Below are 24,812 nucleotides of genomic sequence, written 5' to 3' on the forward strand. Positions count from 1 at the left end.
TAGGTCAGAGAGGAGGGCAGAGCAGATAGGTGGGAAGGATGATGGACAGGTTTATCTCTCAACCCCCTCGGGACACCCTCTCATTGCTGATGAAGAGCTTATGCTCGAAATGTTGATTCTCCTGCCCCTCGGGTGACAGAAGAGGAGCCTGCAGTTCCATCTGTTTGGATTGCATTTGTAATCTGGCCCTAAAACTGAGAGACCGGTGACTGACGCTAGGTCCTACTCATTCGCTGTAGCTATTCTTAAATTATTTTTTGAATGACTCCCTATAACCCCAGTGAGCCCAGGTTAATTTAGGAACACAGTGGGCCATCTAGTCTCTTGAGTATGTGCCATCACCATTCAGTGACTGATTTGAGATCTATAATTCCATATAACTGCTCTTACCCCTTACTTTCGTTGACAGCAAAGTGTGAATCTTAGACTTTGTTCATCAAATGACATTTGATGTTTGTGAATTTGAGTTTGTCAGAATGGCCTGGCAATAATTTTTAGACTACACTCTCTATTCCTCAACTTCATAACCAGAGGAATTAGACTTGTTTTGTACCTCTCTTGCACTGTTTCTTGAACCAGACTGACCTCTTAACTTTCCAACTAGCGGGGAATACCACCTAAATTTGTGTAATCTCTGTAAAATTTAATCCGGACAGGAAAACAGGGATGAAATTGATTACCACCAGCAGCACAAAACTAGCTTGTAATGAACTGGGGCAGCATGGTGGCTCAGTGGTAAGCACTGCTGTCTCATGGCACCTGAGTTTGCACATTCTTTCAGTATCTTCCTCCAAGTGCCCTGGTTTCTTCCCACAGTCCAAAGATGGGGCATGGATAGGGTAAACAGACAAAGTCTTTTCCCTGGAGTGGGGGAGTCCAGAACTAGAGGGGCATAGGTTTAGGGGACAGGTATAAAAGGACCCAAGGGGTAACTTTTTCACGCAGAGGATGGTATGTGTATGGAATGTGCTGCCAGAGGAAGTGGTGGAGGCTGGTACAATTGCAACATTTAAGAGGCATTTGGAGGGGGATATCAATAGAAAGGGTTGAGAGAGATGTGGGCCAAGTGCTGGAAAATGGGACTACATTAGATTAGGATATCTGGTCGGTATGGACGAGTTTCTGTTCTGTACATCTCTATGACTCAATGTGCAGGTCAGGTGAATTGGCCTTGCTAAATTGCTTACCGTGTCTAGGGATGTATAGGCTAGTGAGTTAGCTGGGGGAAATGCAGGGTTACAGCATGGGGTGCGTCTGGCTGGGATACTCTTCAGAGGATTTGATGGACTGAATGGCCTACTTTCACACTGTGGGGATTCTATGAATTGCCAGCCTATTTTTCACCACTGTAGTTTTTACTTTACCTTGAACTTGGGAAGTATTGCCAAAGTTTTGAATTTCAACTCCTAGTAAAAGAGACGGTGAAACAAGAGTTTGAATTATCATCCTGTGAAGTTCAGGAGGAAGGTTTGTGTGTGAAGAACTGACTGCTGATTTGCTACCAAGCCATTCTGTGCTGCTATATAAATCACTGTCCAGTCCAAACATCATTCCTGTGGATCTGGAACTCCCAAGTCCAGTAATCCCTTCCTAAGATGTAGTGCCCAGAATTGTTAACAATATTCCAGGTGTAATGGAAATATGCTGAATGGGACTCCCACCCCTTTCATTTCTAGTCTTACTGTAAATAGCCTGGCATGCCCATTAGCCTTTTTTGAATATTTTCTGAACCTCTGTGAAATTGTATTGATCTGTGAACCTAGGTCATACTAGCCCACTACAGTTGTTATCGATCTCCTCTGTTTCTAACGTTTCACCATTTAGGAAGTGCCCTAAATCAACCTCTTTATGGTCCAAAGTGCATGATCTCACAACGGGCAGCATGGTGGCTCAGTGGTTAGCACTGCTGCCTCACAGAACCAGGGTCCCAGGTTCGATCCCAGACTTGGGTGACTGTCTGTGTGGAGTTTGCACGTTCTCCTTGTGTCTGCGTGGGTTTCCTCCGGATGCTCTGGTTTCCTCCCACAGTCCAAAGATGCCCAGGTCAGGTGAATTGGCCACGCTAAATTGTCCATAGTGTTAGGTGCGTTAGTCAGAGGGAAATGGGTCTGGGTGGGTTACTCTTCGGAGGGTTGTGTGGACTGGTTGGGCCAAAGGGCCTGTGTCCACACTGTAGGGAATCTAAAACAGCCAGTACTTGTAACAGTTTTGCCCATTACAATAATAATTTTTAGCTTCTACCACATATTTTAGTGTCATTGGCAAACTGGCTTTTATATCCCATCATCTAAGTTCATAATAAATGCAGTGAATAATGCAGACCCAACACAGATCATATGGATCACAGCCAGGGACATCTTTCCAATTGGACTAATACAAACAGAAAGTAGACACTTCTGATGAAGGGTCATATCGGACTTAAAACGTACAAAATAATACATGGCTTGGAAAAGGTGGATGCTAGGAAATTGTTTCCGTTAGACGAGGAGACTAGGACCCGTGGACACAGCCTTAGAATTAGAGGGGGTCATTTCAGAACAGAAATGCGGAGACATTTCTTCAGCCAGAGAGTGGTGGGCCTGTGGTATTCATTGCCACGGAGTGCAGTGGAGGCCGGGACGCTAAATATCTTCAAGGCCGAGATTGATAGATTCTTGTTGTCTAGAGGAATTAAGGGCTACGGGGAGAACGCTGGTAAGTGGAGCTGAAATGCGCATCAGCCATGATTGAATGGCGGAGTGGACTCGATGGGCCGAATGGCCTTACTTCCACTCCTATGTCTTATGGTCTTATGGTCTAAAACATTAACTCTATTTCTTTCTCTACAGATGCTGCCAGACTTGCTGAGCTTCTCTAGCATTTTCTATGCTTCTTTCAGATTTCCAGCATTCACAGTATTATGCTTTTTATTTTTCCAATCGGAATACCTGCCCACTGTTGTTACGTATGCTCCCTCCACTCAGCTCATTTCTGAGCCAGATCAACACAGTTTGTCTTTAATTCCATGACTTTCAACTTTGGTGAGCGGTCTCTTACAAGGAACTCAAATACTTTCCGGAAGTTCATCTGTGTAACATCCACGGGAATTTTCCTAATTACTGCTTTAGAGCCGTAGAATCATAGAATTGTACGGCAAGGAAACGGACTCTTCGGTCCAACTCAACCATGCCAAGCAGGTATACTAAATTTATCTAGTTCCAATTGCCATCATTTGGCCCATATTCCTCTAAATCCTTCCTACTTTTGTATGCATCCAGATGCCTTTTAAATGTTGTAATTGTACCAGCCTCCACCAGTTCCTCTGGCAGCTCATTCCACACACGCACCACCCTCAGTGAAAAAGGTGGCACTTAGGTCCTTTTTAAAATCTTTCTTCTCTCACCTTAAACCTATGCGTTCTAGTTTTAGACTCCCCTAACCTGGGAAAAAGACCTTGTCTATTCACGCTATCCATGATTTTATAAACCTCTGGGTCACCTCTCAACATCCAATGCTCCAGGGAAACAGCCCCAGCCTATTTAGGCCCTTGCTGTTAGCTCAAACCTTCCAACCCTGGAAACATCCTCGTTAATCCTTTCTGCACCCTCTTGAAGTTTAACAACATCTTTAGTTACCTCTTCAACGAATTCAAATAGATTTGTCAGGCACAACCTACCCTTCACAAATCCACACTGATTTTCTCTCTCTCTCTTCGGAAACATTTTAAGGTGTTTGGTCATTTAGTCCTCAAGTACTGGTTCTGACAAGTCTGTGCAGCAGACGTTAGGCTAACAGCTTTAGAATTCCCTCATTTCCTTTGATCACCTTCTTAATTAATGGAGAGACTCATTCAATTTTCCAGTCTGATGGAATAGCTCTTGCTTCAAGGGAACTTTGGAAAGTAACAGTTTGGACTCAGAGACTAGAGACTGGTCTTTCGCCTATTTGACCTGGATTAAATACAGCTCAAACTAATGGGATGGGGATATTCTACGGGAGGTGAACTTAGAGTAACTACAACATGTTCCAAAATCCACAAGATAAAACTGCTGGGATATGGGTTTGATTGCCAATTTGAAAGGCTGGTAAGAACAGGATGTATAACATTGGTCCCATTCATTAGGAAACCCTGTTCTGAGTGTAGGACTAGGGTACCATTGGTGGGCAGCTGGTGGAGAGCTTTAGTCTGCATTATCCCATGCTGAAATGTGGAGAATTTCAATTTCCAGCACTGATATTCTTTTCTGGATGAATGTAAAACAAAGAAAACTGGTTAAAAAATATTGAATGTAGCAGAGACATTGAACAGACAAGAGACGACATACAGTGTTAAACAGTCTGCTTCCACTGATGGACACCAACAACTAACCAACTGGATTGGTTTCTTTAGCATACCAAAGCATCACGAAGTGGTACTGATCCTAAACAGTGACTTGGAAGAATGGGTTGCAAAAGGTTTGACAAAGATGCAGAGGTGTGATGAGTGAAGGTGGAGTAGAAGGGTTGACTAGCCAAGTGAAGCCTATGATTGGGATACAGCGCTGGGAGGGGGGGGGGGTGCACTGAAGAGATAAGGAAGGATGTAGAAATAAAGACAAAGTCATTGAAATCCACTCAGGACAGCATGGGGGGGTTCAACGTATGAGACATGACAGGATTCAGGTGGTCGGGTTGCAATTGTGGAAGTCAAGTGAAGAAGCTGAGCACAGAGGAAACGAAAGCATGGCTTAGCTGAAGGTAGGTGATGCCATAGAGGTGCAAGTAGAATATGGACTTTGAAGCTCAGTAACAAACACAACACCAAAGTTACTCCCTGATAGCTTCACCCTCAGCGAGAAGCTGAGGTGGGACGATGGCTAGGAGGCAAACTGAAATGGTGGAATCCAAACAGGATGGCTTCCATCTTACCAATATTAAGCTGGAGGAGATTCTGGATGATCCATGATTTGATTTTAAACAGGTGGCCAGACAGCTCAGACAAAATGGAGATGAGAGTAAAGCCTTTGGAAACTGAGCTGTGTTGAGACATTGAATGAGGGTGAGGAATGAGAGGGAACCGAGGGATGGATTTTTGGTACAGAAGGGGAATTTATTCCGGGAGACGTACCAGCGAACTTTGGACATATTTATCATAAAGTATGAAGGAAATACAAAGGCAGGCTATAAGAGAAGGTAACTGAATGGTTAACATCTCTGTTATGTCGAGGTCCACAAAGACAAGATATCATAATCACAGTCACAAAGTTAGTCTATTGGGCCAGGGTAGCCTTGGTGCTGGTGTGGATAGGACATTGAGTAGGGGTTGCAGGGAGTGGTACACCAAATAATTGAATACCTGACGAGTTCACGGGCCTTGTACAGAATGAGCATGGATAGTTTTCTTTCAAATTGTTTCAAATATATTCTTTCAAGTTGTGTGAGCATTTCATAACAACAGTACACAAGGACTTTGGGCACTGTGATGGGGCAGGAGATATGACCAATTTTTGCCCATTTCAGGGAATCGGGAGATCACCTTGTAATGCTCTTTGAAGAAATACAGCGTATTGTTTCAGCCGGATTGTACAAATCCCCAAGAAGAAAGCTAATAAATGACATCTCAGATTTGAGTTTAGTAGAGATACCGTTGGGCTGGAGAAGATAGAAATCAGTAGGCCTTGCTGCTCCTGAGCACCATCTGAGCACGTGCATTGGACCCTGGGAAGGTCAATAGGGTCAGCATTTGTTACGATGCCCTACAAATGTCAAACAGGCGATTAGGGTGCAGGCTCACACATTAAGATTGGGCACTTGGCTGAAGTACCAGGTGGTAACCAGCATCCTTGGAACAATACGCCGAGCCCAGCATGAAACGGGAGAGAACAGCGCAAACACACTCACCTGAAACCTCAGCAAAAAGTTTTCCTGAACAGGTAATAAACTAAAGAAAGTTAAGAAAAAAAAAACAAAGTGTTACAGAAGCTCAACAGCGACTCAATCACTTTCTACATATTAAATAAATACATTTGCAAATTTAAAAGAATGAAAACATGCATTTCAGCTCATTCCATACACGCAACACCCTCTGTGTGAAAAAGTTGCCCCGTTGGTCTCTTTTATATCTTTCCCCTCTCACCCTAAACCTATGCCCTCTAGTTCTGGACTCAGGAAGGGTTTGGAGGGATATGGGCCGGGTGCTGGCAGGTGGGACTAGATTGGGTTGGGATAACTGGTCGGCATAGACGGGTTGGACCGAAGGGTCTGTTTCTATGCTGTACATCTCTATGACTCTATATAGCATCGGGTATCCCAAAGTGCTTTAGTATCAATGAAGTATGAATAGAAATACAGTTGCTGTTACGATGTGGAAAATACAGCAGCCATTTTGAACACAGCTAGTTCCCATAAATAGCAATGTGAATACTTACCAGATAACCGGTCTGATAATGCTGCTAGAAGGATAAATATTTGCAGTACACTAGAGATGGGATCTCTTTTTTTTTCTGCCCAATGAGAGATTTTACTGGAAACAGATGCAGCAGAGGCAGAGGAGTTGGGAAGAAGGGATGGCATTTTTGCAGGAGACAGAGTGGGAGGAGGTGTAGTCCAGGTAGCTATGGGAGTTGCTGGGTTTGTAGTAGATGTCTGTGGTTAGTCGGTTGCTAGAGATGGAGACGGAGAGGTCCAGGAAGAGGAAGGAGATGTCCGAGATGGTCCAGGGGAATTTGAGATCAGGATGAAAGATGTTGGCGAAGTTGATGAACTATTCAACCTCCTTGAGGGAGCACGAGGTAGTGCCGATAGAGTCATCAATGTAACGGAGGAATAGGTGGGGAATGGTGCCAGTGTAACTGCAGAAGATAGACTGTTCCATGTACCCGACAAAGAGGCAGGCATAGCTGGGGCCCATGCGGGTGCCCATGGCTACCCCTTTGGTTTGGAGGAAGTGGGAGGATTGGAAGGACAATTTGTTTAAGGTGAGGACCAGTTCAGCCAGAAGGATGGGGGTGTCAGTGGAAGGGTTGTGGTTGCGTCAGCGTGAGAGGAAGAAACAGAGGGCTTGGAGGCCTTCGTTGTGGTGGATGGATGTGTACAGGGACTGGATGTCCATGGTGAAGATAACGCTAAGGGGGCTGGGGAAACAAAAGTCTTGAAGGAGGTGAAGGGCATGGGTGGTGTCCCAAACATAGGTGGGGATTCCTGGACTAAGGGGGATAGGACGATGTCAAGGTAGGCAGAGATGAGTTCGGTGGGACAGGAGCAGGCTGAAACAATGGGTCAGCTGGGGTAGTCAGGTTTGTGAATCTTCGGTAGGAAGTAGAATTGGCGGTGTGAGGTTCACAGACAATGAGGCTGGAGGCTGTGGATAGGAGGTCCCCAGAGGTGATGAGCTTGTGGATCGTCTGGGAGATGATTGTTTGGGGATGGGAGGTGAGGTCATGGTCACACTCTCGACTCTGATCTCCAGCATCTGCAGTCCTCACTTTCTCCCGGCCAAAGTAAGATCAGCAACGATTATATTAAATGGTGGAACAGGGCCGTGGTGCTGAACTGCCTCGTCCTGCTCCTTACGATGTGGTAAACTCTGACAGACTGTAGAGTTTGCTTTGTACACAGAGGGGGCTCAGTTCCCTGTCAAGTGCTGGGAAAAAGCTGAGAGGATGTCAGACTCTGAGTTAGACTCAGGAGTCACCTCTGTTTACTGGCTGGTCTCACATGACAGAGGTTAGGCCAATCTCAGTCCATAGTACTGAGCTTGCTGATTGCGGTGGGGTTGCTGTGAGAGAGGCCTCAACCAACAGGCTGGAGCTTCAAGCCTATGGCCTACAAGGGGTGTTGACAGTGGCCTAGACCTGTGAGGCTGGCAACTCCTGTCTCACTTTCTCTACCAAGTTTCACAACCCCATGTGATATTTCCTGCCTTGAGAAAATCCAGCTGTTCCTGGATTTGAGTATTTAACTCCCCCTATTTGGAGGAGGGTGTTTAATACTGGAGCCAGAAATGCATTAAGATACAGCGGCTCAGTGGTTAGCACTGCTGCCTCACAGTGCCAGGGTCCCAGGTTCGATTCCAGCCTCGGGTGACTGACTGTGTGGAGTTTGCACATTCGTCCCATCTCTGCATGGGTTTCCTCCAGGTGCTCCGGTTTCCTCCCACAGTCCAAAGATGTGCAGGCTAGGGTGGATTAGCCATGCTAAATTATCCATGGTGTTCAGGGATATGTAGATTAGGTGCGTTAGTCAGGGGTAAGTGTAGAGTAATAGGGTAGGGGGAATGGGTCTGGGTGGGTTACTGTTTGGAGAGGCAGTGTGGAATTGTTGGGCCAAAGGGCCTTTTTCCACACTGTGGGGATTCTATGAAGTACTAAAAGCAGACAATTGTCTGCTTTGGCGTGCATCACAGAAAAATATTATATTCCACCAACATTCATGAATGTGGTCATCGATGTGATGCTAACCCAACAGTCTAAAGTTGAACATTTCCCCTGAGTGTGTCACATTTTCTCGGTACTGCAGTGAGAGGTTAGCCTTGATTTTACACACTTAGGCCCTAGAGTGTGACTTGAATAGGGAACCATGTTACTTCGAGACAACAACATGACTCACTCAGCAGTCACCAGCCTGCTCCATACCAAGATGGTCTCAGTGTGCGGATGAAAAGCTCCTACCCTTCCCGGATTCCCTCCCGGCCACTCCAGTCCAATTATTCCCCCAAAGATTAACTCACCGTGCCATTTCGGAAAGGCCCAACTTTCCATCTCCGTTCGCATCAAACATTTTCAGCTGAAAAGGAAAGTATTAATCGCACAGTGATTCCCGGAGATTCCTCATGGTTGCACTGTTCCTGTAAAATCTTCCCATCATCAGTGCCTTTCCCTGCAAGGACACTGTCACGGGGCATCACAGTCACTTGATGCCGTCTCTCTGACACTGTTCCACTGGAAATTATCTGACAAACAACACCCGCAGTTAGGTGCCCAGCTCACCCAGCTGTCCCCACCCCTCTCACAATAGATCACTCATTTCCCAGCTCACCCTGCTGTCCCCACCCCATTCACAATAAATTACACATTTCCCAGCTCACCCAGCTGTCCCCACTCCTCTCACAATAGATCACTCATTTCCCAGCTCACCCTGCTGTCCCCACCCCTCTCACAATAGATCACTCATTTCCCAGCTCACCCAGCTGTCCCCACCCCTCTCACAATAGATCACTCATTTCCCAGTTCACCCAGCTGTCCCACCCCTCTCACAATACATCACTCATTTCGCAGTTCACCCAGCTGTCCCCACTCCTCTCACAATAAACGACACATTTCCCAGCTCACCCTGCTGTCCCCACCCCTCACAATAAATCACACATTTCCCAGCTCACCCAGCTGTCCCCACCCTTCTCACAATAGATCACTCATTTCCCAGCTCACCCTGCTGTCCCCACTCCTCTCACAATAAATCACACATTACCCAGTTCACCCCGCTGTCCCCACCCCTCTCACAATAGATCACTCATTTCCCAGCTCACCCCGCTGACCCCACCCCTCTCACAATAGATCACTCATTTCCCACCACACCCTGCTGTCCCCACCTCTCTCACAATAGATCACTCATTTCCCAGCTCACCCTGCTGTCCCCACCCCTCTCACAATAGATCACTCATTTCCCAGCTCACCCGGCTGTCCCCACTCCTCTCACAATAGATCACTCATTTCCCAGCTCACCCGGCTGTCCCCACTCCTCTCACAATAGATCACTCCTTTCCCAGCTCACCCTGCTGTCCCCACCCCTCTCACAATAGATCACTCATTTCTCCCCAGTGGAGGGCTCTCTACGCGGGAGTCCTCCCCCTTTCTCTCGGGGATCTGGGGTGGAGGGTGCTGCACGCAGCAGTCCCCTGCAACCGCAGGTTGCGGTGGTTCACGGACTCCCAGCCCAACTGCTTGTTCTGTGGCGCTGTGGAGTCCATGGACCACGTGTATATTGGGTGTAGGCGTTTGCACTCCCTTTTTGATTTTCTTAAAAACCTCCTCCTCTGTTTTTGGTTGCACTTCAGTCCCATGCTCCTGCTCTTTGGGCACCCGGTACGGGGGAGGGAGGGCAGGTCTGAAGACCTCCTCGTGGGTCTGCTCCTGGGCCTGGCCAAACTGGCCATCAACAGGTCCAGGCAGCGGGCCGTGGAGGGGGTCATTAGGGCTGACTGCCTGCCCCTCTTCCGTGGTTACGTTAGAGCCCGGGTGTCTCTGGAAAAGGAGCACGTGGTGTCGACCAACACCCTGGAATTGTTCAGGGAGAGGTGGGCGCCGCAGGGAGTGGAGTGCATTATTTCTCCCTCCAACTCTATTTTGATTTAGTCCCTACCCTCCCCCTCACTGTTTTGATCACACAGCACTGCCCTTTGATGTGAAGGGCAGTGTTTGTCACTGGCCACTCGGGTGTTTCCTATCTTCCTGGTGGTGGAATTTGAATAAAGATTTGTACACCTTGTGTCTCTCACTGTGTCTTTCACCTGCACACACACACCATGGGTGCTGGGGAAAAAATAAGCACTACTGCACTTAGGTAAAAACAGGAAAATAGATCACTCATTTCCCAGCTCACCCTGCTGTCCCCACCCCTCTCACAATAGATCACGGGTTTCCCAGCTCACCCTGCTGTCCCCACCCCCCTCACAATAGATCACTCATTTCCCAGTTCACCCTGCTGTCCCCACTCCTTTCACAATCGATCACGGGTTTGCCAGCTTGTGGCTGAGGTGAAGGCACAGTAAGAACAGGTAGAATCTCATTGGGGTTTGCCCTCCAGGGTGAGGGGTGGGGAGCCAGTGGTGAGTCCAGGAATGGCAGGAGGCTTGAGAACTGAGGAATCCTGAAAATTGTGGGTTAGAGTCGGATGGAGGAGAGATGTGGAAATCTCCATCTTTCTCAGTAGGCTCCCACCTGTCCTTGCAGGCTTTAAGATCCTAATTTTGGGAGTTCTCTAACCTGATTGTTCCTGATCTACATTGCCATTTCTCTGACCGATTTCAGCCAGTGAATGTCCTGCAGCCTGTGATTTTGCCCTTTATCTTGCCTCCTCAACAGGAAAACCATTATCTGACCAATGACAGCATAGGAGGTAAAGTATGAGGAAAGGGTCCAGCTCTTTTATTTCCCCTCTCTCCTTATCCATGGCACGGTAGCACAGTGGTTAGCACGGCTGCCTCACAGCGCCAGGGACCCGGGTTCAATTCCAGCCTGGGGTGACTCTCTGTGTGGAGTTTGCTCATTCTCCCCGTGTCTGCATGGGTTTCCTCCGGGTTCTCCGATTTCCCAATTCAAAGGTGTGCGGGTTGAGTGGACTGGCCGTGCTAATTTGCCCGTAGTGTTCAGGGATGTGTGGATTAGCCATGGGAAATGCAGGGATAGGGTGGGCGCTTGGGTCTGGATGGAGTGCTATTTGGTGAGCTGGTGCAGACTTGCTGGGCCGAATGGCCTCTTTCTGCACTGCAGGGATTCTATGATTGGCCTGAGTCTGATAATGAAAGCAGGAAGCGAAGCAGCCATGAACTTTGAAGCCAAGGAGAGCTTTGCCATTCACTGGCGGGGGGGGGAAGCCTGATGGGACGGAGAGAGGGGGATTAATTGCTGCACCTCTCCCATGATGCTGGTGTTGATCGTCACAAGTGCTCCATGAGTTGGCATCAACCTGTGGACAGACCACGGTCAGCCCGTTCCCTGTCCACATCTTTACAAAGAGGAGTGAGTCCTCCCACTCCTGAAGGTGAGATCACTGTTTACTCACTATGGTCTGAGTGTACTCTTGTAGCTTCTTATCGTCGTAGTGTCTGTTTGCTTTCTTTAACAAATCCAGCAAGAAGCTCTGTGGGAAGAAACAGTTCAGGTTAGGCTCAGTATGTCAGATCAGATCCGTAGGCAGCGGTGGAGCACAGGAACAAGGCCGATCACCCCCTTGTCAGATCTCGACTCAACCTACTTACTCTGGTTCCCTGACTCGGTCAACCAAACCCCTTCTATCTGAGTCGTGAAAGTTTCATTTCATCCTCTACCTCAACGGTTCAGGGAGGCAAATCGTTCCAGTTTTCCAACAGATTTGTGAAAAAAATCAAACATTTCGAAACCCAAGCCCCTATTGTTGCTGGCTGACGTTTCCCGGAGTCGTGTAAGCAGACACTGGAGCTGAGCTGGCTCAGTGGGAACTTGCCGGATTGGGGTCATACATTAGTTGTAAATCCAATGGGATTTTACATTTAAAAAAAATATGTAAAGTCAGGTGGGTGGGAAAATGTGCTTCCAATTCACAGCCTTCCCTGAACGATCCCAAATCACTGGATCAGTTGGAATGACCCTCTGTGTCAGACTGATCTGTCGTGCCAATCAGGGGTTGGGTCAATGAGCTTGATGGTACTCAGATTCCTGGCACACTGTGCCTGTGTCACAGAGGGTTCTGATCTCAAAATGACAGGGTCTCCCCGACGTTTTACTGATCTGTGGGATCTGAGGGTCTCTGCCTGCCTTTCTGTTATTCCTGTTCTCAATAACACCGGAACTTTGTGAAGTTGCTACTCAAACTGGCTGCTCCTGGTCTATCTCATGCTGCAGCTGTACAAAACTGTGGTGCAGCCGCACTTGGGGTATTGTGTACAGTTCTGGTCACCGCATTACAGGAAGGATGTGAAAGCTTTGGAAAGAGTTCAGAGGGGATTTACCAGGCTGTTGCCTGGTATGGAGGGAAGATCTTATGAGGAAAGGCTGAGGGACATGAGGCTGTTTTTGTTAGAGAGAAGGTTGAGAGATGACTTAATTGAGACATAAGATAATCGGAGAGTTAGACAGGGTGGACAGTAAGAGCCGTTTTCCAAGAATGGTTATGGCGAGCACGAGGGGACATAGCATTGACTTGAGGGGTGATAGATGTAGGACAGATGTCAGATGTAGTTTCTTTACTCAGACAGTAGTAGGGGTGTGGAATGCCCTGTCTGCAATAGTTGTAGACTCGCCAACTTTAAGGGCATTTACATGGTCATTGGATAAACATATAGATGATAATGGAATAGTGTAGGTCAGATGGGCTTCAGATTGGTTTCACAGGCCAGCGCAACATTGAGGGCCGAAGGGCCTGCACTGCGCTGTAATGTTCCATGTTCTATCTTAAGATAGTCAATGGCAGCATGTTGATTTTTGCATTTGAATTGCTGAGGTATTTACCCTGAATTTATTACAGGAGTTATCACCGTTCTCCACCCCTCCAGCTATCCCTTGAAATATTTGGTGCGTCATCCCCTCGAGTAGGGAGTTCAAAACTAGAGGGCATATTTTTAAGGTGAGAAGAGAAAGATTTAAAAGGGACCTGAGGGGCAACATTTTCACATGTGGGATGAGCTAAGTAAGTGATACAGTTACAATATAAAAAAGACACTTGGACAGGTCCATGAATGGGAAAGGTTGAGAGGCAAACACAGCAAGTGAGACTAGTTTAGCTTGGGAAACGTGGTCATCATGGACCAGTTGGACTGAAGGGTCTGTTTCTGTGACTCTATGACTTAAGGGGGAGATACATTCATGTACCTCGACTGGATACCATCTAGATAGTGCTCAGTAGTTGCTAAATTGGGCAATTCTGTTTTGTCAGAGAGTCACTAACATGCAAGTCACAGATCCATTGTGTAGCTTCCTGCAGCCATCATAATACTAAACCTAACTACCCATCACAAGACTGCTTCTGGTATAATTAAGGGATCGATCAATCTCAATGTCAAATTTTGAAGTGAAAGTTCACTGAGGGAAATCTGTGCCACAGCTTTTTTTCTGAAGGAAGCTAGTAAGCTAATCCAACTGCTTTCCCTAATCGTTTTAACATTGCCTTTGTTACAACCAACCAAATCACTTTTATGTTCCCTGCTTCAGCAGTGGTTTATCACAGTGGGGTAGAACAGTCATGGCCAACTTGTGTCTGAAGTCATACTATTAAGATTTCCCAGATCGTTGGAAAATTGCTGTAATGTATGTAGACAGTAGGACTGGTCACTCTTCCTGATCACCCTGCAGGCCCCAGGCATTAATGATCAATTTCCTGGGCATTGCTGCGAGAAACCCCAGGAAAATTATAAGGGGAATCAGAAACGCTGTCACTGAATTCTCAGATTTTCTGAAATCTTCCCCTTTAATTCGCTTCGCAATGCTCTTAAGATTCTGTCCTGTTCTCACATTGTAACATAAACAGTGGAGAGATTCAGTCATGAGTTGTCTCATCCGAATGTGGAAGACCATTACCAGTCTGGGTACTTCATTGATTCTTGGAAGCAATAAAACTGCACGTCAATTTAACATCTCTCCTCCTATCTCAACAGTTTATCTGTCATAGATACTGAGTATAAAATCCTTGTTATAGGCCGCTATTACAGAGAATTGTAGTGTTGAAGCTAACACAATGGACAAATTTATGCCTGTGTTCTGAGTATTCACCACAGATTGATTCCTGGTTGAAACTGTGGCGTCTTGGATGACTGCCTTTACATTGCACGATGTCGAAACCTGGTCAGCATTGGGTTGATAAGTGGCAAATAACATGTGGGCCATAAATGTACCAAGGTGATGATCAAGTTCAACAAGACAGTGTCCACCAATCTCCCAGTATGATTACTGTTGAACTCTCCCACGGTCGACATCCTTGGGATTCAAGACAGACCAGAAGGTCAGCTGAATCAATGATATAAAACTGTGACTTAAAAGACACGGGGAATGCTGTGTGAGGTAACTCGCTTCTTAACTTCCCAAAACCTACCCACCGGTCTGAGGCAAGAGTCAGGAGCGCGATGGAATAATCTCCATTTGCTTGTTGCAATTAGAGGAGGCAGTGGTTTAGTGGCTTAATAATCCTGAACTTTAGGCTTACAGATTAGACTAGATTAGATTCTCTACAGTGTGTAAACAGGCCCTTCGGCACAACAAGTCCACACCGACCCTCCGAAGAGTAACCCACCCAGACCCATTCCCCTCCTAACACCTAACGCTATGGGCAATTTAGCGTGGCCAATTCACCCGAACCTGCACATCTTTGGATAGTGGGGGGAAACCGGAGCACCTAGAGGAAGCCCTCCCACACACGGGGAGAACATGCAAACTCCACACTGACAGGCGCCCGAGGCTGGAATTGAACCTGGGTCCTTGGTGCTGTGAGGCAGTAGTGCTAACCAACGAGCCACCAGGTTCTGGGAACCTGGGTTGTAATTCTGCCTTGGCAGATGCTGAAATTTGAATTTAATAAAAATCTAATGTCAGAAAGCAAGTGAACGGTGACTCTATAATCATTATTGATTGTCATCTTTTTTTTGGGAAGGAAATTTGCCATCCTTATCTGGTCTTCATATTGTTCCAGACCCACAACTCAATTCTCGATATCATTCAGCTGGCGAGCATTCAGAAGAAATTTAGATTAGATTCTCTATGGTGTGGAAACAGGCCCTTTGGCCCAACCAGTCCACACCGACCCTCCGAAGAGCAACCCACCCAGATCCATTCCCCTACATTTACCCCTTCACCGAACACTACGGGCAATTTAGCATGGCCAATTCACCTGACCTGCACATCTTTGGGCTGTGGGAGGAAACCCACGCAGACATGGGGAAAATGTGCAAACTCCACATTTACCAGGATGTTGCCAGGAAAGAAGGGTTGGAGTTTTACGGAGAGGCTAGACAGGCTGGGACTTTTTTCATTGGAGCCTAGGGGGTTGGGGGGTTACCTTATAGAAGGTTATAAAATCTTGAGGAGTAGAGATAAGTGAATGGCAGGTATCTTTTAGCTGGGGCAGGGGATTTCAAGACTAGGGGCCATATTTTTAGGGTGAGAGGAGAAAGATTAAAAAAAATACGGAGACAATTATTTTTAACACAGTGAATGGTTCATGTGTGGAATAAACTTTCAGAGAACATGGTGGATGCGGGTACAGTTACAATATTTAAAAGATAATTAGATAAGTTGGTGAATAAGAAATTGTTTGGAGAGATATAGGTCAAGAGTAGGCAGATGGGACTGCTCTGTTTAGTTTGGATTCAGGTCGGCATGGACTGGTTTGACTATGCTGTATGACTCTTTCAACTGACCTCAGAGCAATTAGGATAATAAATGGTGGTCTACCCACCCCCATTAACAAATCTATAAGAGAGCCTGACCCTATCCAGCGTAAAGCAGCCCACTTGACTGGCCCCTTAACCACCAGCTTCAACACAGACAAGACACAGTGACTCACCAAGGCTCCCTCAACATCCAAACTTTCAACCTCGAAAGGATAAGGCAACACTATCCGTCGTTTTAGAAACAAGAACAGAAAATGCTGGAGAAACACAGCAGGTCTGGCAGGGTCTGTACAGAGAAATCCAGTAACATTTCAAGTCCGATGACCAACACCCAGGTGTCCCTACTATATAACCTCATGTCCTGCTGCCTGTACGGACTCATCTTATTCTCCCAGTCCCTCCATATCCATCACATCTGCTCTGACGATGCCACCTTCCACAGGGTGGAGTGAGGGGCCTCAGAAATGTCCACCATTTTCCTCAACTGAAGATTCCCCGCCACCATGTTTGACAGGGCCCTCAGACATGTCTGACCCATTTCATGCACTACTGCCCTTACGCCTTCTCTCCCCTTCCACAATAGGGCCCCCCCCTCCCCTCACTTTCCACCCCATATTTAAAGGATCATTAGCCGCCATTACCAGCAGGATGCCAGCAGCAGACACATATTCCCCTCCCCCTCCCCTCCCTTGTCGGCCTTCCGTTGGGACCATTCTCTCTGGGGCACCCTCATCCACTCCCAACAGCTCCACGGCACCCCTGCAATCACAGAAAGTGTAACACCTGTCTGTTTACCTCCTCCCTCCTCAGTATCCAAGGGCCCAGTATCCAGGTGAAGCAGCACTTTACCTGCACTTCACTCAATCTAGTCCAGTGTATCTGCTGTTCACAACTTAGTCTCCTCTACAACAGGGAGACAAAACGCAGACTGGGCAACCACTCTGCCAAACACCCATGCTCAGTCCTTAAAAATGCCCCCGGTAGTCCACTCACCTGCCACTTCAACACAGCACCATGTTCCCACACCAACATTTCTATCTCAGGCCTGCTGCAGTACTCCAGTGAGCCACAGTGCCGTCTGGAGGAAGAACACCTCATCTTCTACCTTGGTACCTTACAGTACTTGACATTGAGTTCGATAATTTCAGAATGTGATCACCTTCTTCCAAGTTGGTTATCCATCCCCCTCCCCCACTCCTCGGGCCTGTATTGTATGGGTTGCTCTCTGCACAGCCAACACACTTTGAACTATGCAAAAACGAGGACTGCAGATGCTAGAAATCAGAGTCTAGATTAGAGTAGCGCTGGAAAAGCACAGCAGGTCAGGCAGCATCTGAGAAGCAGGAAAATCGACATTTCGGGCAAAAACTCTTTGAACTATCCACACTTCTTGTTAGTACCCTACTGAGCAATTAGCTCTTTCTCAGCTTATCATCAGCTATCTCTTGGTTTGTCCATTCCTTTCCGCTCTCTCTCTCTCTAATTACCCTGTTCCCTCCCCCGGCCCCTCCCCATCATTAGGATAAACACCACCCGTTCCCAGCTATCTTCAGTTCTGACATTGGTGTCAAAACATTCACACTGCTTTCTCTCTTCAGATGCTGCTGGACCTGCTGCCTTTCTCCAGCACTCTCTGTTTTTGCTTCAGATTTCCAGCATCCGCAGTTCTCTGTGTTGACCTGTTTTAGAAGCTGGATAGGAGTAAAGGGCTTTCTGCGATAGTTTTAAAGCTCATTCTCATTCAATGTAGGAGGCAGTCCTTGGTTAACATGAGAGGCTTGTTTCTGAAAATCACGACATTAGGCCTAACCACATCATTCGAGATGTATCCTGCTGCAGAAATGTTCAGGTCCCCTTCCTCTCGACCATCAAACAGGTACGCAACATCAGTATAGAATGGACATGAAAATATGCGAAAAGGAAACATTTAAATGTTTCCTGCCTCAGACACAAGTTTGTTTAACTGGAGGTGGAAGATTGTGGATCTTCAGCCCAGTCAGCTGTGGCTCTGGAATCTGAAGGTCGAGGATTGGAGGGGCTGGGGGGTGGGGGAGAGTGATGAGTGTCTCTGGGGACAGTTTTCAAAAACCTATCCAGCCTTAACATTCAGCAGGCAACCGCTGAACAAACAGGAATATGTCCAGGAACACTGAGGTTTGGCACATATTCACTCTCCGTGCTGCTGGGAGTGTCAGCTTTGGTTTGATTTAAGCTTTATCGTCATGCGTACTCAAGTACAGGAGGACAGCGAAAAGTGTACAAGGTCGCCACACACAGCACCATTTTAGGTACAAAGGGACCTCGGTACAATCTCCGATACAAGGGGTAACATAGAGAAACAAAGTTAAAAGAAAATCATTACTGTTCTTAGTGTAAGTAGAAAAATAAAGAAATAACGTTAAAAGTTAACTTTATGGTATTAAGTGTTTAAATAGAACCATGCTTTCATGGATCAGGTTGGTGTGATTGGAATAAAGTAAAAACCGTGTTATGGTGAAACCACATTAATCAAATTGATGTTAATCCAGGACTACCTATCTCCTACAATAAAAGGAAGGATCGCTCTGAGATGTTCTCTGAATATTTGGCACATTTTCTCTCTGGAGACTTTTTTTTTGACAAGCTGGTGAGATGACTGTATTGACACTGATTCTTCAGTTAACCAGTGGCTGATCATCTGATGTAATGTCAGAATACTACAGTGTTTAAAACCGACTTGCAACCGACATCAATTTCCAACGGATTAAAATAACAGTCAGAACATGCAGGATAAGTCGCTCATTTACTTCAAAGCGATCTTGAAGGGGCTTTCTAATTTGATGCTGTCCTGTTCCTCATTCAAAATGACATTGCTGGTACACATTGTGATGGCCTTGTTCAGAGTGTTCAGTCAATTAATTCCCCAGCTCTTCCACAGCACCCTTGGATTCTGAAACAGTACGATTGATCTCTGTGTTTCATTTCTCTTTGCTGGTCTGTTAGAAGTTAAACTGAGGCTGAATTTGCCTTCTCGCACATGTAAAAAGTCATGTAGCACTATTTAGTAGGACAGCAACTGAGCTATTGCACTTAATCCAACTAACATGTCCCCAAACCAACATGGCTACAACAGCTGATCTGCTCAGTATCTCATTGTTGTTTGTGGGAGCTGCTGTCAGTAAATTGGCTGTTGTGTTTAAGACCATAAGACCAGAAGAAATAGAGTGGAAGTAAGGCCATTCAGCCAATCGAGTTCACTCCGCCATTCAGTCATGGGCATTTCAACACCACATACCCGCACTCTCCCCGTATCCCTTAATTCCTTGCGAGATTAAGAATGTATCAATCTGTGCCTTGAAGACATCTAACGTCCCGGCCTCCACTGCGCTCCATGGCAATGAATTCCACATGCCCATCACTCTCTGGCTGAAGAAACGTCTCCTCATTTCCATTTTAAATTGACCCCCTCTAATTCTAAGGCTGTGCCCACAGGTCCTAGTCTTCCTGCCTGATGGAAACAATTTCCTAGCGTCCACCCTTTCTAAGCCGTGTTTCCTAGGTTAGGACATTGACAATGCTACAAAAGCATTGCATTCTCTGAAATGTTTTGGGACTTTGTGAGGTGTGAAAGGTGCCATATAAATGCAGTTTTTTTCCTCTGATTTTCTTTCTTCAATTCTTGTTGTGGTTTCTTTCATAAAGTGGTCAGAATGACTTAATCTCACCAAAGTGAGAGCATCACCTGTCTATTCTGATCTCCTGTGATGTTTAAATGAGTAGTTTTATGGATGAGCATCAACTTGCCTTTTAAACCTTGGATTATCATCACGTCCAACAGTTTGACGCTTTCAACTAGTGTCACAGTTCACAGTTCACCACTTCATCCTCGGCGGGCAGTAAATGTTGCTGCCTGTCTGTTTCTGAACCTATGCCAGTTGGCATGAATTCCTCATTGTCAGATTTAGACTCACACAGCACAGAAACAGGCCTTTCGGTCCAACTAGTCCATGCTGACCATGCTTAAGCTGAACTATTCACATTTGTTTGTATCTGGCTCATATCCCTCGAAGCCTTTCTTATCCATGTACCTGTCTGCATGTCTTTTAAATGCTGTAATTGTACCAGCCTCCACCACTTCCTCTGGCAGCTCATTCCATACATGCAATACCGTCTGTGTGAAAAGGTTGTCCCTTAGATCCCTTTTAAATCTTTCCCCTCTCACCCTAAACCAATACCCTCTAGTTCTGGACTCCCCCACGTCTAGGAAGCTATGTTGGCTATTAACCTTATCCATGCCCCAGATGATTTTAAAAACCTCATCCCTCAGCCTTTGACGCTTATGGGAAAACAGTGCCAGCCTATTCAGTCTCTCCCTATAGCTCAAACCCTCTGGTGGCAGTAACATCTTCCATCCATCTTTGCTGCACCCTTTCCTCTTTAATAACATTCTTCCTATAGCTGGGCAACCAGAGGTGTACACTGTGTGTGTGTGTGCACGAGAGAGAGTGAGACAACCTCGCCAAGCTATCCAATCAGAGGCCATCCTCGCCAGGCTATCCAATCAGAGGCCTGCTCGCCAAGCTATCCAATCAGAGACCACTTCACTAAGCTATCTAATCAGAAACCACCTCACAAAGCTATCCAATCAGAGACCACCTCACCAAGCTATCCAATCAGACCACTTCACCAAGATATCCAATCAGAGACCACCTCACCAAGCTATCCAATCAGAGGCCACCTCACCAAGCTCTCCACAGATTTACAAGCAATCAGATCAGCTCACAATTGGATACCAATAGCTTATTGCTTCTTCAATGTTGCCACTTTCCTCACCTGGTTAGGCTGTCACAAGGGGTCCTTGACTTCCCATATTCATCAGTTTCACAAGGTGTGATACTCTGTTTTCGAAAATAAACTGAATACTTTTCTTTTGCGAATGTGTGTGGGCAGTGCTGTGCTGCAGAACTTCGAGCTTGCTCGGCTATAACTGAGAGTCACAGTTGGCTGACTCTGGGTAGGGATGGCAGGTTAGACAGACATCGATGTTACAGTTGGGTTTTTAATGATCATTTGACAGTTGACAGTTGCTCCTGTTAACAGTCCAGAGCACAGATGGATTCGTTAAATTGAACTTATACATTCGTGCAGCTTTTTGAAGTCACAGTGAGTTGCTTGTCCAATATTCTTTAATTGTGCACAGTGGCAGAAAAAATAATCATCTATAGGTAGAACCTCCAACGAGAAAAACGATTTCATGTTATAATCAAACATGCTCAAATCGATGGAATGACAATTTGATTAGAAAATGAGACAATGATTAATGTGCTCCCAACTGCCACCAGGATGTTGAAAGTGAGAACCTATGACTTTGAATCTGGAACATTGCGAGATGTCCCTGGGACATGAAAAGGTGTAAGAGAGAAACAAGTCACGATCTCGTCGCTAACAAATACTCTTTCTGCTGACTGACTAAGACTTTGAACTTCTGAATAAGAAATATCTTTTAAACTTCTATTTTAAGCTGATTATGAGTTAAGATATGTTCAGTGATTGGACATTTACTGCAATTGTACATTTTAAAAGCACAGATATAAAATTGCAGATACCTTAAGCTCATTAGCTTCAATGTATCCACTACAGTCTGCATCATATTTCCTCCAGGTCTGGAAAAAAAAAATGACACTTTAGGATAATAGGATTAATGTGCTGGTAGAATATTTAACCACAGAATCATGGACTATTTCAGCAAAAACAAACTGGCGCATCATTCGGATGTTGAGGGCTTTCTCTTGTTCTGACCCCCTCCTGCTTAATTTAAACCAGCAACGCAGAAAAGATTCATCCCATGCAGTGATCTGTGAAAATCCGAGAGGCCAAGAACTATTTAAAGAACAAATTAACAACTTTATTTCTTAAAGTATATCAGAGAATAATTAACTAACAACTATTTACAACTCCTTCCTCTAACCCATCTTTTACTTCCCCTTCAACAATACTAGTCCGGCAAAACCAGTCAGATGTTATACCTTCCTTCTTCTCTTATACCTTCCTTGGTCTTCTTTTCTTCTTCTTCGGGATTTCTGTTTCACAGGTCACTGATTGGTAAAGGTATCATTAAGAGAGCTATTCTCCGGGCAGTCTGCAGATGCTGGTAGCTTGGCAGTTCTCTTCCCAACTGTTCAATTTTTCTCAGTCTTCTCCCCTCAAAGCATCAGCACATGTCATTGGTTTTTAAGATTGTCAATACATTCAATTCAAACTTGATTAGAGTTTGATATTTTTTGGGGTATAATTTAAACTGATTGGCCTCATTTGAATCTATTTTGTTGTTTCCAGGCAACCAGCTACCCTAGCTATTGAACAAAAAGGTTACATTGTTACCTCATTGAGAACACTTGGTGCTGTCAGGCAGTTCTGCTAGTTTTTAACTCTCTTAAAGGTACAGTACACCCACATCTTCATAACACTCTCCACGAGTCCCCAGTGTTAGTGAGGAGCAACTAGCAATCTCACATCCAAGGCATAAGTCTGGGCAAGCCAGATTTATTTAAAAAATTTAGCAACTGAGACAAGGTTTTGCTGGGCACAATTCAGAGGACAGTTAAGAGTTAATCAAACTGTGGGTTTGTAGGCCAGACCAGGTAAGTATGGAAGATTTCCTTCCCTAAGTGACATTGTGAAAACATTGGGCAGCGAGTTCTTAATCAGCTTTTATTCTGTACTTATTTCATTAACTGAATTTAAATGCACAAACTTTCAAATTGTGATTGGAGGTAATATCTCCACAATCATTAGCCAAGCTGTTGTAATCTGACAATATGGCCGCTGTTACTGTACCCGAAAAACAGGGGCAAGTAGCTAGGAAAAGGAGAGCAGAAGCAAAACTTCGACTGGAGATGGGTAAACGAGCGAAGATGTACTCGTGACTCTCAGCATGATTTGCTAGATTGGGGACAACAGAACAGGCTTTCTGCTCATTGCAAGATTAAGGCAGTGTCCCGGGCTCTCGCCAGGGGGTGGCACGGTGGCTCAGTGGTTAGCACTGCTGCCTCACAGCACCAGAGACCCAGGTTCGATTCTAACCTCAGGCAACTGTCTGTGTGGAGTTTGCACGTTCTCCCCGTGTCTGCGTGGGTTTCCTCCGGGTGCTCCGGTTTCCTCTCACAGTCCAAAGATGTGCAGGTCAGGTGAATTGGCCGTGTTAAATTGCCTGTAGTATTTGGTCAGAGGGAAATGGGTCTGAGCGGGTTACTCTTCAGAGGGTTGGTGTGGACTGGTTTGGCCAAGGGCCTGCTTCCACACTGGAGGGAATCTAATCTAATCTAATTCTGGCTGGGCTAGACATTGATTTGACCCTTAAAGAGAAACGTGGTTCCAAATTGTAGTAGGACCATCTGATCTTAGTATGAACACAAAATATAGGACTGTGGATGCAGGCTTCTGTCTGCATTGGTTCAGTGTGGAAATTTGAGTCTCATGTGTAACACTGAGGGTACATTGACAAGCTTGTGAGGACAAAGGAAGCCATTTTAAGTGTCAATTCTGACATTAAGAAGAACAGGCCTGAGAATCAATGGACCAAGCAGATGGTTAGAAATGCCTCATTCGCTCAATGGAGCATCTGGTCGGTATTTGAAGAGACAATATCTTAATACTTTTTAAAAAGACTTGCACCTCATCGTGCTGGAAGATCACTGCCCCTTCCCCTAGAGGCCGCCAGTGCTCTCTGTGATTGAAAAGTGAGGCCATTTTAGATCTATCCTAAAAAAACCTTCCATTCTGTACATCGGCATCAGGATGTAAATTCAAACGTTCTACCTCTGCTATCCAGCCGAGGAGACTGAGCATTATATAGGTGAAGGACGTCCTCCTAATGCCTATATTCCTGAACAGCATTTTCACCTCCGAAGAGTATCCCACCCAGACACAGCCCTATAACCCCATGTTTTACCATGGTTAATCCCCCATTTAACCTAGACACGACAGGCAATTTAGCGTGACCAATCCACCTAACCTGAATATCTTTGGACTGTGGGAGGAAACTGGAGCACCCAGAGGCAACCCACACAGACACGGGGAGAACATACAAACACCACACAGACAGCCAGCCAAGCCTGGGACTGAACCTATGTCCTTGGCGCTGTGAGACAGCAGTGCTAGCCACTGAGCCACCCAATAACTGAGTATTAGAACATAGAACATTACAGCACAGTAGAGGCCCTTCGGCCCTCGATGTTGCGCCGATCTGTCATACCAATCCGAAGCCCATCTAACCTACACTATTCCATGTACATCCATATGCTTGCACAATGAAGACTTAAATGTACTTAAAGTATTGAAGTTCTTTAGCCTTTTGGGAAAAGCTCCAAAATCAGCTCCCCCCACTCCCCGAGTAACTGGGGAATGGGTTGGGAAATAGCACCAAACATTCAGGGAATGGAGCAAAGTCTGAGGTAAATAATACAGTCACTGTGGAGAAAAGAACAGTCTCACACTGTTAACATCCTTCCCAACCTTAGGATCTCCCAGAGCACTTTACAACTGATGAACTACTTTGGAAGTGGTTGTTTCTGTTATGATGTGGGAAATGTGACAGCCAATTTAAAGACAGCATGATCCCAGAAAGAAATGGAATTAGTGATCGGATCATCTGTTTTTTGGTGCTGGTTGCTCAGAACTCCAGAAGAATCTCAGATGAATAATGTCAATGAGATCCCCTACTCCCTCATGAGGGGGCAGACTGGGTTTTGGCTTAACATTTCATTGAACAGACAGCTTCTCTGACAGTGCAGCACTGAGGTGT

The 24,812-nt window shown here is 45.9% G+C and overlaps 1 protein-coding gene across 2 annotated transcripts in view; it reads right to left on the minus strand.

The window, feature by feature from the left end:
* Positions 1-24,812, minus strand: part of calb2a (calbindin 2a) — a 204,343-nt gene that overhangs the window by 19,047 nt on the left and 160,484 nt on the right. For both annotated transcript variants that reach the window (XM_043707368.2, XM_087996099.1), the window contains exons 5-8: positions 21,616-21,672; positions 11,737-11,814; positions 8,687-8,742; positions 5,860-5,899 (exon numbers count right to left, since the gene is read on the minus strand). In XM_043707368.2, the coding sequence (XP_043563303.2) occupies positions 5,860-5,899; positions 8,687-8,742; positions 11,737-11,814; positions 21,616-21,672 (231 nt within the window). The remainder of the gene's footprint in view (positions 1-5,859; positions 5,900-8,686; positions 8,743-11,736; positions 11,815-21,615; positions 21,673-24,812) is intronic.

The sequence above is a fragment of the Chiloscyllium plagiosum genome, unplaced genomic scaffold (assembly GCF_037043375.1).
Source record: "Chiloscyllium plagiosum isolate Xiang-an unplaced genomic scaffold, Cpla_swu_hap1 HiC_scaffold_17, whole genome shotgun sequence".
NCBI classification, from domain to species: Eukaryota; Metazoa; Chordata; class Chondrichthyes; order Orectolobiformes; family Hemiscylliidae; genus Chiloscyllium; species Chiloscyllium plagiosum.